This window comes from Melanotaenia boesemani, chromosome 18 (genome assembly GCF_017639745.1).
Source record: "Melanotaenia boesemani isolate fMelBoe1 chromosome 18, fMelBoe1.pri, whole genome shotgun sequence".
Taxonomy (NCBI): Eukaryota; Metazoa; Chordata; class Actinopteri; order Atheriniformes; family Melanotaeniidae; genus Melanotaenia; species Melanotaenia boesemani.
The window spans coordinates 12,381,870-12,394,837 of NC_055699.1; the positions used below are offsets into that span (position 1 = coordinate 12,381,870).

The 12,968-nt window shown below is 37.4% G+C and overlaps 2 protein-coding genes across 2 annotated transcripts; both read left to right on the plus strand.

Annotated features, from left to right (window-relative positions):
- The first annotated feature begins 1,771 nt into the window (after positions 1–1,771).
- On the plus strand, positions 1,772–7,966 carry hhatlb (hedgehog acyltransferase like, b). Its single transcript, XM_041968734.1, has 12 exons — positions 1,772–1,934; positions 3,696–3,834; positions 4,849–4,910; positions 4,992–5,105; positions 5,428–5,622; positions 5,739–5,948; positions 6,516–6,687; positions 6,822–6,966; positions 7,051–7,086; positions 7,167–7,368; positions 7,444–7,585; positions 7,666–7,966. The coding sequence occupies exons 2-12, from the start codon at positions 3,729–3,731 to the stop codon at positions 7,875–7,877; spliced, it is 1,596 nt and encodes a 531-aa protein (XP_041824668.1). The 5' UTR covers positions 1,772–1,934; positions 3,696–3,728; the 3' UTR covers positions 7,878–7,966.
- Positions 7,967–10,734: 2,768 nt separating this feature from the next.
- LOC121629168 (cystatin-B-like) lies at positions 10,735–11,569 on the plus strand. Its single transcript, XM_041968754.1, has 3 exons — positions 10,735–10,806; positions 10,887–10,988; positions 11,400–11,569. Exons 1-3 carry the CDS (start codon positions 10,735–10,737, stop codon positions 11,526–11,528), a joined length of 303 nt encoding a protein of 100 aa, XP_041824688.1. The 3' UTR covers positions 11,529–11,569.
- The last annotated feature ends 1,399 nt before the right edge of the window (positions 11,570–12,968 follow it).

Consider the following 12,968-nt stretch of genomic DNA (forward strand, 5'->3'; position numbering starts at 1 on the left):
TCTGTGTCTTTTATTGTTGCTAAACTTTATCTGTAATTTACAGATTTAATTTTTACAGCTGTGGCACCATCCTCAGGACCTGTAACAAGTTCTGGGGGCCAGCATGAGATCTGCCTCCACCAGAGTCAGCTAGGGGAGCAGAACCAGTGATAACAACTATGAGGAAAAGGACAGATGGTGAGTGTCCAAATCAGAGCCTGCAGATGGTCTTCAGTCCTTCAAGGGAAGCACACCAATGCATATCATTACATAATGCCGACAACATGCAAACGACATGTACGACGCATCGCTAAGATGTACAAGCTTCCAGGAGACAAAATGTACCAACTAGCTAGAGACGTTACAACTGACCGCCAAAGTCCAGGTGGCTTGAAGTCCAGTGTTGCATGGTCTATATCCTTAATTATATGCAATGTGATGCCCTCTGAAGATGAGTATATGAGTTGCTAATGCTCAACCATTTAGTGTGTAATATTGATAGTCAAATGTAATTAATATTACAGGTGAAGCAACAGGAAACACAAACACAGATAATCACACTACACAATCACATGCCAGCCATTATAAATAAAAAGTTGTATATCCATAACTGTTAGTTCTATGATTATTATTCATAACCATGTAACCTGATGTTTCCCTTTTCTGAGTCATGAGTGAGTTCTGAGAAAGAGATCCGGTCTTAATTACAGTGGTGCCAACACTAAAACAGAGTAGACACAAGACAGTTGTACATTTCAGGTCAAAGCCCCTCCAGGTATTAAACTAATTTGACAATAGGTAGCTTGAGTTGGGCTGCAGTGGAGGACAAGAAATCTCCAGAAAGAAATCCATACAATGGGGACACTTTGTCAAAATGTTTTAAAAAAAAAAGTATGGATTGCATGCTTTGATTGTACAAAGTGTTCTGGGACTCCCTAATTTCCTTAAATTAAAATAGTTTATTAGGATACTCACTGAAGTTAGCCTTTTTTCTTTATTAAAACTGGGTCAATTCGTCTATGTACATTTACCCAGATATACTGTATCACTGTGTCCTAGTATAAGGACAGTTGCTCTGTTTTTGCAGCAGTATTGACACCACTGAACTTTCCAGATATGTATTGTCTGTCACTCGTCGACACCACTTGTTTCACATGCTCATGATCGTTGCAGGATTTGAGACGTGTATGTTTGACTACGGCTCAGAATTGCAACAAGCTTAGACCTTCCAAAAACAGATCTGGCAACCAGGAAAATGGAAAATAACAATATAATAAAAGACATAAGGCACTGTTAAAATGTTGAAATGATTACAGAAACTTTTAAGTGTGCCTCATTAAGTGATGCAATAGAGCACAGAAAGCTAAATAGGTCTTAGTCAATTAAACACACATTTGACTCTGGGTGCAATGTCTCTCAATAGACTTACAATGCAATGAGATCTATAAATAGACATGCAAATATATACAAATACATTACAGCTTAGATTTATGGGTAAGTCTATGTTAAATGAGGGCTTAATTTATCATCTTCTTTAAGGGACTTACTCTTTTGCATTCGTAAGTTGGTTAACGTGCAGCAGGTTAACCATTTATTGCATCATTTAGCAAAGTAGGAATTGTTATCTAATGCTCAGAGACCATAATAAACTGCTAATATTGTCTGACTTAAAGCCTATTATACTGATTTAGTAGTCCTCCTGTTCCACCCCCTCTGTGTCAGTGGTCAAAGTATAAATACATAATGTCACCTTTAACAGGCGGCAGCTCCCTCTCAGGGAGTCAGAGGGACCTGCAGCCCACCCTGCGTTCTGTGGAAGCACAGCACATGCAAAAGTTTAAGTTTACTACATTTTTTTTTTACATGTGTGATGTTTTAATTCTTGTTTTCCCTTTTGAACAAACTGAAAAGGTTTGTTGAACGACCTCTTCAGGCTCGCTACTGCTGCGTTCAAGGTCAGTATCTCAACAGGTGCTGAGGACAAACTGAAGTGCATGACCGTGTGGCATTTCAACAGCAGCCGTCTCACCCAGGCATTGTGAGGGGAAACAGGGACAGCTTTTATGAGACTTTCTTTCATTCTATGTTAAAACATGAAAATCTTTTTTTTTTAATTTAGTGTTACAAAGCAGCATCAAGCCTCCTGTGTTACTGTGTATGACTGTGTTTAAACTGAATTCTGAAAGTTAAGCGTGAGGAGTTGTTTGTTTAGAAAGAGAAGGCAGCTGTACTCAGTTGATATTTTGTACTTTGCATCCCATCTGTCCTCCTTGATTTATGAAAATGGATCAAATAAGTTAGTCAAACACCAGAATGATTAGAACTACATAAAGTACCTTATTATTTTAGAGATGTAAAAACCCAGAATATGTGACAGATTGTGGTTGCAGCCAAGTGTAGCTGCCAGTATTTGACACGGTAAGGAGAGGAGGTTAAAGTGTGCCAACACAGTGACAATAAGTAGTGAATCTAAATAAATTTAGTATTTGATTTTACTCCTGAAATTTATCAAATAAGTACACATTTAAGATAAAAATCTAGATGTAGTAAAGGTTCATACAGCTAAATAAAGTTAAGTAAGTTGAATAAATACAAACAATCAGTGTCACTGTTGCAGTTTTATAACAGGGTAGATGGTGCAAGTGATGTAAAAATGGAGATTTTTGAGTAAGTTAACTTTTTTAAAATGCTGTGTGCATGTTATTGATTAAATAACTAACGGAACATCAAAAATACCTTTAAACTATGGTATATGGTGACTATGGTGACTATATGGTGCACATGAACAGCTTGCTAATTTTAATTGTGATGGCCTACTTATATGTATTAAAGCAGATGATTTTTATATATTATTCGATACAAATGCATTTCTTATCACCTTCTTCTGAAATGCTTAATTTAACTCCTGTTTCTTTAAGGACTCTCCGCAAAAAAGCTTGCTCTGATTGGTCCAAATGACTGAATCCAGTACATTTGCTCATTGTTCGTTTGAGGCATGAGCACTAAATAGTCATCATGCAGACATGCTTCATGGTAACTGTGTATAAGTAAAGTAAGAAAATCCTCCACAACCAAAATGGCCTTACATGTGTAAAAATATACAGAATATAAGAGGAACAGATACATTATAAACCCTCAATAATGCTGTTCTACTTTAAAAGGAAGCCACATGAAAACATCTTCCACTGACAAACATTATATGTGCTATTGTTTCTATAACTGCAAACCCTTTTGTAAGGGTTTAAAAATCTGCTGGATGTCCCTCTGAAATGTTGTGGAGTAAAAGTTTACAGTATTGCAGCAGGGAAAATTCCTCATGTGCAGTGTTTACACTGTCACAGGAAGCAAACTCTGTTTTCTATCTGTGTTCCTTAAATCTTTGACATTTCAAATTCATACATGGAGGGCTAAATTAAGAGTGGCAGAGTCGTTCAGAAGTCTATTTCAGTAACACCATAGTGATCGAAGAGATGTCTGTCATTGTTGCATTTTCATTTTTAAGCTTACAGCTGCTGGCTCATGGCTGTACGTTGGCTGAGAGCCATAATGTGTCCTCCGTCCTCCAAAGGGACAGAATATGAGCTCAAAGTGAATTATCAGGTTGAGTTCAGAGTGGGGGCAGAAGATTTGCATAAGTTTTATAATCAGAGGAACGACAGACAAATGTGGAGCCATGTAGTGTTATTTCAGAAGTGATTGTGGTTTGTGTTCAGCAGCCTCCAGAGCTCTTGCTTCCTGTCTGCATCACCATGGGGATCAAAGCTGCTCTTCCCAGATATGAAATCTACTTCTACAACACCGTCTTGTGTCTGGCCATGTTCTGGGCAGCTAGCTGGATCTTTGAGGTGTCCAGTTGTAAGTATGAGGGGAAACACACACACACATGCACACACAAGATAAAGCATAAGGTACGATGCCTGTAAAACTAAATCTGACCCCATCAAACACATTCACAGCTTCTTTATGTGAGGAAGGGGGAGACATGCATATCTACATATTCATAATACAAGGACAATTCTAATAAACAGTTGTGCATTTTTTCTTAGATTATGGCATTTTCTGGCAATTAGGAGCCAGAACAAAAATTAAAACTCTCATTATGTCACATTACTTTATTAGAACCAGCTAAGATTTGTCAGAAACTCTACCACATTTCATGTGTGAACCATCAAATATGTGGTTTCTACTTCATTTGCAGTCCAGTCTACATGCTTCACATGGTTATAAGGTATTTCTTCTTGGTACAACACTTTCCCTTCTACACTTATTCCTGCTCATACATTTGAGGAGCTGACACCAGAAAATAATGCACATCTAGCTCAAAGAAAAGAGGTTCAGTTTTAGGTATAAGTGATAATTAGTATTCTTAAACATGCCATCACCACCCTTTCAGTTAAATCTAGAAGACATACTGGAAATATACTTGGTATTATTGTGACTGGATAAATAATAATAAATAAGCTTTTCCCAAAATTTCCAACTCTGTTTGAAGTCTGCGGAGGAGAATAAAACAAATACACATTAAAATATCTTTTCCATTACCAAAAAATTAAAGTTCACTTGTGATCCAGAAGCTAATATCTTCTGCCTCCTGTACAGCAGTCACATACAGATGGACAACACAATGTGCAGCATACATGTAGGGCAGTGTCACTGTGTGAGGGTGAAGAGTTGGAGCTATGCAGACCACGCTGAGGAGATCAGGTGTCAGTATTAATACCCCAGAGCACAGGAAGAAAATAGGCCCTGTGCTGGGACTGCATTTGTTTCACTGTAACAAAAGTTTCCCTTTTGCATTTTAGGATGAGATAAAATCGTATGTACTCTCAGATAAGTTTTTTTTTCTTCTTCTTACTGTCTTGTTTCCAGCCAATGCAAACAGGAAGACATTCAGAAACAGTGTGAAGCTTGGATACTTTGGGAGAAGAATGGTGAGGGCACAACTCATCGAGACATTTCTCATTCATGTAAAAACGTTTCTCATTTGTATTGTTTCCCACATTGATCCACAGGACACGGCTGATTTTGAGTGGATGATGTGGTTTTCCACATTCAGAGAGCACATCCTGTTTGCTCTTTCAGGTCACGTGTTGTTCGCCAAGATCTGCTCCATGCTGGCTCCACAGGTGCTTCTACTGACTGCTTATTTTCATCATGCTGCTGTAATGCATTCAAAATAATTTAACTAAGCAGAACGTTAAGTCTCTATGAAACTAACTGGAAGAAAGAATCAGGTTGTCTGCGGTTTATTCATCTCTTTTTTGCATTAAGCAATACTTCCATCATAGATGTGTTGAGTAAAATAGTTTTAAATAATTTTAAATTATGAGCTAAATGGCACATAATAAATGGTACCAGATAGATAGACTAAGGGAACATCAAGTTTACTTTTTGTTGCAAAAAATGGGAAAAAATAGCCTTTGTGTGTGATTTGTTTATCTCCAACAGTACAGGTCCTTGGTGTACATGGTATATGGTCTACTGGCTGTGTGGACCAGCATGGGTTGGACCTACGTCACCCTCATCCTGTCCCACTGCATCCTGCTCTATAGTATCTCCCTGGTGAAAATCCGCTGGCTCTGCTTTGTTACTGGTCTTACTACCCTCGCTACATTCAAGTGCGAACCATTCGTATCCTGGCAGGTGAAACTACTGACTCTCTTGGTGTTATTTCAGGAAGCAAGAGGAACTCCGTCAGTTTATTTTCAGTACAGCTGGTATGCTTTAATCCCAAGCTTTAACGTTTCGTCTCCACGCAGGCAGGTTTTGTGGAGGGGGATTTTGACCTGCGCCATGTTCTCTTCTACGGAGGTTGTGGGTTCACAATCATGCGCTGCATGAGCTTTGCTCTGGAAAACTGTGAAAGAAAAGATGGGAATTACAGCATCCTTGAGCTGCTCAAGTACAATTTCTACCTCCCTTTCTTTTACTTTGGACCCATCATGACCTTTGATAAATTTTATGTTCAAGTAAGTTGGCCTAAATTCTTACAACCAATGGTGTCATGTAGATTAGCCAATAGTTATCCAGCAGTTAAGCGATAACTGGATCTTGATCATTATTGTTCTCACCATCTTTGTAAAGTTTTTGCATGTGGATCATTTGACATCTTAAATAAAGAATGGCTTCCCTCTGATCCAGTGGTTACCTTGAAAATCCTGTAAAGATATTTTTCCCTGCTTAAACTGACTACTATTCAGTAATTGTAGATATAAAAATTACAGAAATAATTTTGTTTAACTGTGTTTCAAGCTTTTATACCATAGTATTCTATTGGTCCTGGGTGTTTTTAAATTAATGTAAAATTCCACTGTGCGATAATTTAGAAGACACGTGAATAAATCAAAAGAAAAACACTGTAATATAATTCACCCTATATTATGTAATGTAAAGGATTGACTTAGCTCTCTGTGCAGATTTCAGAAATCTATACATTTCTATTAACACCAGTATTCAGTAGATACGTAAGATGTTGCTGCTCAGTTGAGGTTGCAGGTCTCTTTGTACTTGTGACATGTGTTTGCTGCCCTCTGCAGGCCAACAAGTCTGACCTGACCAGGAAGGAATGGGAAATGTGGAATATCAGCCTGCAGGGCCTGATCCACTTTGGAGTCATCATTCTAGTGGATGTCCTCTTCCACTTCATGTACATCCTCACCATCCCCACCGACTTGAAGTTACTGAAGCACCTCTCTGACTGGGCTCTAGGTAAGTGCCACCTCTCTGATGTTCAACTTTTGTCATTTTGAGAGACCATGAATGAAGCCTAGGATTAAAGGAAAGCTGTTGTTAGGCGATAATGTTTACTGCAGCAGAATTAATGCTCCTGTGTTTGTTTCCAGTGGGTCTGGCTTACTTTAACTTGATGTATGACTGGGTAAAAGCTGCTGTCATGTTCGGAGTCATCAATACAGTGTCCAGACTGGATCACCTGGATCCACCTAAACCTCCAAAATGCATCACGATGCTCTACGTGTTTGCTGAAACGTGAGTCCAGTTTTCACCGCTCAACACTTTTGGCTTGTTATTGAAATATTGTAATTATGTAATACTTCACCTGCTCATTTGTAGGCATTTTGACAGAGGGATCAATGACTGGCTGTGCAAGTGAGTTTCTCTAGATCAACTCATTCATGTCTTATTAATCACGCCAGGTGTAGAGGTTCTGATGGGCTCTCCGTCCACAGGTATGTGTATGATCACTTGGGTGGAAAACATGAGAATGTGCTGGAGGAGCTGGTGGCTACACTTTGCACCTTTGGTGTGACCATCCTTTGGTTGGGGCCTTGTGAGGTGGTCTTGGTGTGGGCTTTCTTTAACTGTTTTGGTCTCAACTTTGAGCTTTGGACTGCTAAATTCTTCTCCATGGAACCATTTTCCTCTTTTGAGGTTTGTTAATGGAGGCTGAATTTAACTTTCAGTAATAACATTGTGGAGAATGTATCATTAAAGTTTTATTTTCAGGTGGCAATGTCAGAAGCAATGTCCCGCCGCATCAGAGCCATTTTCAACACCTTCAACTTCTGGAGTATTGTGTTGTATAACATCGTAGCCTTGAACAGTGTCGACTTTGCCAAGATGGTTGCCAAACGGTTGCTTCTTAAAGGTGATTTCTGTCTTTATTTATGGACAAAGTTTTATTTCTTACCAATATTACAGTAATTTAACAACAAATTACCTCCCCAGGTTTCCCAATAACCACCATCATCGTCATGTTTGTTACCTACTGTCTGATCCAAGTGATCAAGGAGCGAGAAAGGAGACAGGCCCTTATTGATGACCCTGATCCACTTCCTCCTGCACCACCTCCAAACGCTGCCCCCAGCCCACCCACTCCTGCAGCTGCACCGGTTGCTGCTCAGGCAGCTGCAGACCCCAGTAAAGAAAAAGCAGAGTAGAAACTGATATTGTTTGAAAAAAGAAAAAAAAAAAACTTTAAAAAATGAAGAAAGACAGTCTAGTAGTGATTGTTGGACAGATAAAAGTACTGTTATAGCCTCATTGTTTTTTAAATAAATAAATAAATAATAAATAAATAAATCCTACAGCATTTCTATCTAATAGGATCATTTGTACCCTAGTGGAAAGGATTCAAAGTATGATATACCTGTATGGTGTCCTGGAGTTAATGAAAGTAAATTACAATGAAATAACAGTGTGACATCCCAGAAAATTATTACTGTTATGCAAAAAATAAACTGCATTATCATTTATTTCTTTATGGAGAGTTTTTGAAGAAGTTTGACTTTGAGTAAGACTTTTTACTCCACATGAGTCAGAGTGTGGTGGCTGTAAGAGATTTCTATCATGTTACGTCAGCTGTCACCAAATTCCTCTGACTTACAGTCACAGCTGTGATGAATCCCTGCCTGGAACTACCGAAACACAGCAACAAAAAGCATGTATTTACGTTTTAAAAAATGAAGATTATCAGTGTTTTCACTGCTTGCCTTTAAAGAAAGTGGAGGCATATTTTCAATGAAAGTATTTTGTTTCTGCTAAAAACCAATAAAGCTTTTACAAGAATGAACCAAAGATATGGACAAAGTCACCCAGGACTACTGTGTTGATGTTGTGAGTTTGTCATTATGTCATCACTATTTGAAAGTTTTGCTATCATAAATAGTGTGCAATGACTCTCTCTCTCTCTCTCTCTCTCTCTCTCTCTCTCTCTCTCTCTCTCTCTCTCTCTCTATATATATATATATATATATATTTATATATGATTTACACTCAACAACCTCTTCACTGCGTACACCTCAGCGATGTTCAATTGTTTGTTATAAATAGCTAATCAGCCAATCACATGGCAGCAACTCAGTGCATTTAAGCTTGTGGAAAAGCTCAAGACGTCTTTCTGCTGTTTAACCTGAAAGTCAGACTGGGGAAGAAAGGGTGATTTAAGTGACTGTCATATAATCATCTAATAAGCCTGTAAGTAGCATTGTTGTTGACTGTTTTGAGTTTTTCAGAAACTGTTGAGCTACTGGGATTTTCACACACAACCATCTCTAGACTTCACTAAAAAAAAAAAATGGTGTGAAAAAGAGAAAATATTTGGGAAGCTGACTGGACTAAAATGCCTTGTTGATGTCAGAGGGGCAGACTGGTTTGAGATGATATAAAGGGGACAAAAAGTAACCAAACATTACACATTGAGCCATGAAGCAGGTGGGCAACAGTAGCAAAAGACCACACTGTGTGCCAGTCCTGTCAGTTAAACACAGGAAACTGAGGCTACAATTCAAACAGGTTCGCCAGAATTGGACAACAAAGGATTGGAAAAACATTGCTTGATCTGATAAGTTTCCATTTCAGCTGTGACATTCAGATGGTAAGGTTGGAATTGGGGGTAACAACAAGAAAACACGGATTCCTCCTGCCTTGTATCAGTAGTGCAAGGGGGCGGTGATGTAAGCTATTTTCTTGGCCCTTTGGGCCCTTTTGCACTAATTGAGTATTTAGAATTTAATACCCACAGTCAACATAAAAATTGTTGCTGACCAACCCTTTATGATCATAGTGTACCCATCTTCTGATGGCTACTTCCAGCAGGATGGCACCATATCATGAAGCTCAAATCATCTCAAACAGGTGTCTTGAACACGACACCAGATCTCAATCCAACAAAGCGCCTTTGGGATGGAACAGAAGATTCTCATCATGGATGTGCAGCCAACAAATCTGTAGCAACTGCGTGATGCAATCATGTCAATACGGACCAAAATCTCTGAAGAAAGTTTCCAACACCTTTCTGAATCTATGGTTTGAAAAATGAAAGCAGTGCAAGCAAAGTGGTCCAACCAGGTACTAGCAAGACGAACCTAAAGTGGCCGTAGGTGTTGCACTCTGTAGGAAATACGTTTGATCCAAAGCATGATCTGTTTGTTTAATGAAAGATTCTGATTTTTATTTTACAAAACATTCATCCTTTTAATCATATCAGTTCTATCAATAGATTGTATTATTTTCTTTTTGTATGGGGATGGGTGTATTGATACTCAGAAATCAATACTTTGATATCTGCCAGTAAATATATTAGATTCAATACTTCTAAATTACACAGCATCACTTTCTTAATACAAAACATGCAGTTTGTTTGTATGTCTGAGAGTTTTAGACAATAAATTACATGTGAAAACCAGCTGCAGTGTCTCCCTGTCTTTCATATTCTTGAGTACTATGTTCTTTCAATTTAAGAAATTTAAAAACTTTCATATTAATTTGTAGTCTAATTATTTTTTATTTTAATTCTGAAATATTGGTTTCAGCTTTATTTTTGTTTCATTTAATAATTTATGTATTTTATTTTTATTTTCTTAGCATCTCTTTTTAAGTTTTTATTATCAATATCTCAAACTGTCCACATTGTACAATCTTGGGATTTTTTCAATTCATTCATTCATTCATTCATTCATTCATTCATTCATTCATTAAGTATTGATTAAAATGCCATTACACTGGAAATTGTTCATTTAGGCCTATAGTTTGTCAGTGATAAGACCCTCCAAACCCCATAAGGTTTTCCCATCACAGTTTCCTGTTTCAGTAATCAGTTTGACTTCCCAGCAGTTTGCTGAGCATGATCACCAGCTGACATACAGTAATAGTAACACATTCAAGCTCTGGAGGACTATATAATCCTCAAAGCTGCACAAGGCAAGATCAAAAACCCAGACTCACAACCCCATTCTTAGTCTCTCATCTGCTTTTGCTCATTTCCTGGCAGATTTTCTATAAAAGTTAGCCACCATAATGTTTAAACTTGGAGGAATCAGCGCAGAGCCAAAGGATGGTGATGAAACAGTTCAGCAGATCTGTGATGCAGTTAGTGTAAAGAAGATTTTTGCTGCACCAACTCTGATTTTACACCACAGCGTTTTGTTTAAATGTATACTGTCACTCAGGTGAAGCATCTTGTAGAAGAAAATGCAGGGACGACATATGACGTTTTTACTGCCAAGAGCTACAAGACGCAGCGTGTGTCTGGGACTAACTTCTTCATCAAGGTAATAATTAGTTTGACATGGCTAAGAATTTATCACACTTATCTACTGGTAATTATGTCAGTCTTGGGTTTATAATTGCAGGATTAAGCTGTTGCTTACTTGTATTGGCATGAAAAAATGCAAATTTCTATGCACTTTTCTAAGCTTAATGCTAGTTCTTTGTTCAAGTGTTGCAGAATAGGACGTTGCCACAGAATTATGTAATCTGTGTAAAATAGAAAAACAACATAAATGATTGTTTCATCATTATTTTTGTGAATGTTAAAGTTATTCTGAATGTTCAGTCATTGTTAATCAGCTGATTTTTACCCATCAGCCCCATGTTTGACTATCTGCACATGGGCCCAGCTAATTAACAAAGTTATAGCATGCAAGTAAGGACACTTACCATGTTGGTTTGTACTTTTGAAGGTCCATGTGGGTGGAGAAGATCATATTCACCTCCGTGTTTGGCAAAAACTCCCATGTTATGGAAAAGAGCTTGTGCTGAAGAATGTGCAGTACTCCAAGAGCTACAACGACTCTATTGAGTACTTCTGATTATGAAGGCATCACAGATTAAACAAAGCACCGGTGCCAAACTGCTGAACTCCTTTTTCCATAACTGAATGTTCTTATTCATTATAGAAGGTGATGTTTATTGTAATTCCTGTTGCTCATATGTAATAACATACTGTGCATGTATATTAGGATTCTATACATTTACCATTCTGTGCATGATTAAACAAAGTAGATTTGTAGAAGTTTTTGTTTTGTTTGGTCTTACTTTTCTTTCTGTTCTAGCTTCTCACAAGGATACTGCTAATATTATTACTACATCATGAAGTTATCTTTCCTGCAATAAAGTAGAGGAAGAATTATGCTGTTTGAAATTGTCAGGGAGATGCTCGTTTTGAATGATTTTTTTTAACGAACTGAAATGAATTTTTTTAAGGTGGATTATTCTGCTTATTAACTAACTGACTAATAAACTGGTTTGTTATTTGCCAGAAATGGCAGTAAGAAGGGTCCATGTACCTCAACAGGATCTTTTTTTAATCCCAAATAAAGGGAAAAAATAAAAATGAGAACTCCTTCACATTTTGCTAATTTATGTAAACAGTTAATTTGTCGTAATCTGACATATTCATGAGTTATTTAGTTAATAAAACACTGAATATGGTTTTTCTATGTTTTGTCATATTATCTGTAAAGTAACTCATAACTGCAGGTCAAGGATAAATTTAATGAAGTAAATGTGCAATATTATTTTCGGATACATATGGAGATTTATAAAAATCAAGTATCCTGAAGTCCACTTGAGGGTCTTGAATTAGCTGTTAGCAGTTCATATCTGCAGCAGTGTACAGATTATTCACACTAAACTACTTTGATACTACAAAAATTTAGGTATTTATGATTTTATGAATTATTTATAAATGTATTAAAACTCTGGATATGTCAGAATTAGAAGTTTGCGCTTGAGATTGAAATGTAGATAAATACTTAAACTACATTGTGCTGCCAATACTTTAATGCAGTGGTTCCCAAACTGGGAGAGTAATAAACCTTAAATTTTGCTGCACCATTAGCAAAACATAGAGAAATTTATGAAAGTACCAATGGGCAAATGATGATAAATTAACAACAGACATTTCATTTCAACTAATTTTAACTAATATGATGAGGCATGTCCAGTTATAATATATAACTATATAATATATATATAACAATATAAACAAGTTATACTGAGACCTGGGTACCTCTCACCCTGAACACTAAAAAAAGCCTGATGATTACTTCAGAAATAAATGACTTAACTGTTGTAAATAGCAGAGCATGGCTTTAACTATATTTAATGAGGTAGCAGCCAAAAACTAGAGACCTCTTCGTGGCATACTTCTTTGTACATTTCTTTGTAAGCACTAGGGTGCATGTGATACTGGGATCGGGGGGGGGGGGGGGGGGGGGTTGACATTATTTTTGTAGATGAAAAAAGGG

What these genes read in the sequence shown, in the direction of transcription:
- hhatlb (XM_041968734.1), top strand. Translation starts at nt 3,729, where the DNA reads ATGGGGATCAAAGCTGCTCTTCCCAGATATGAAATCTACTTCTACAAC. An exon ending in GCTCCATGCTGGCTCCACAG is followed by an intron (nt 5,106 to 5,427) that starts GTGCTTCTACTG and finishes TATCTCCAACAG; the next exon opens with TACAGGTCCTTGGTGTACAT. An exon ending in CCTCTCTGACTGGGCTCTAG is followed by an intron (nt 6,688 to 6,821) that starts GTAAGTGCCACC and finishes GTTTGTTTCCAG; the next exon opens with TGGGTCTGGCTTACTTTAAC.
- LOC121629168 (XM_041968754.1), top strand. Translation starts at nt 10,735, where the DNA reads ATGTTTAAACTTGGAGGAATCAGCGCAGAGCCAAAGGATGGTGATGAA. An exon ending in TTCAGCAGATCTGTGATGCA is followed by an intron (nt 10,807 to 10,886) that starts GTTAGTGTAAAG and finishes ACTGTCACTCAG; the next exon opens with GTGAAGCATCTTGTAGAAGA. An exon ending in GGACTAACTTCTTCATCAAG is followed by an intron (nt 10,989 to 11,399) that starts GTAATAATTAGT and finishes GTACTTTTGAAG; the next exon opens with GTCCATGTGGGTGGAGAAGA.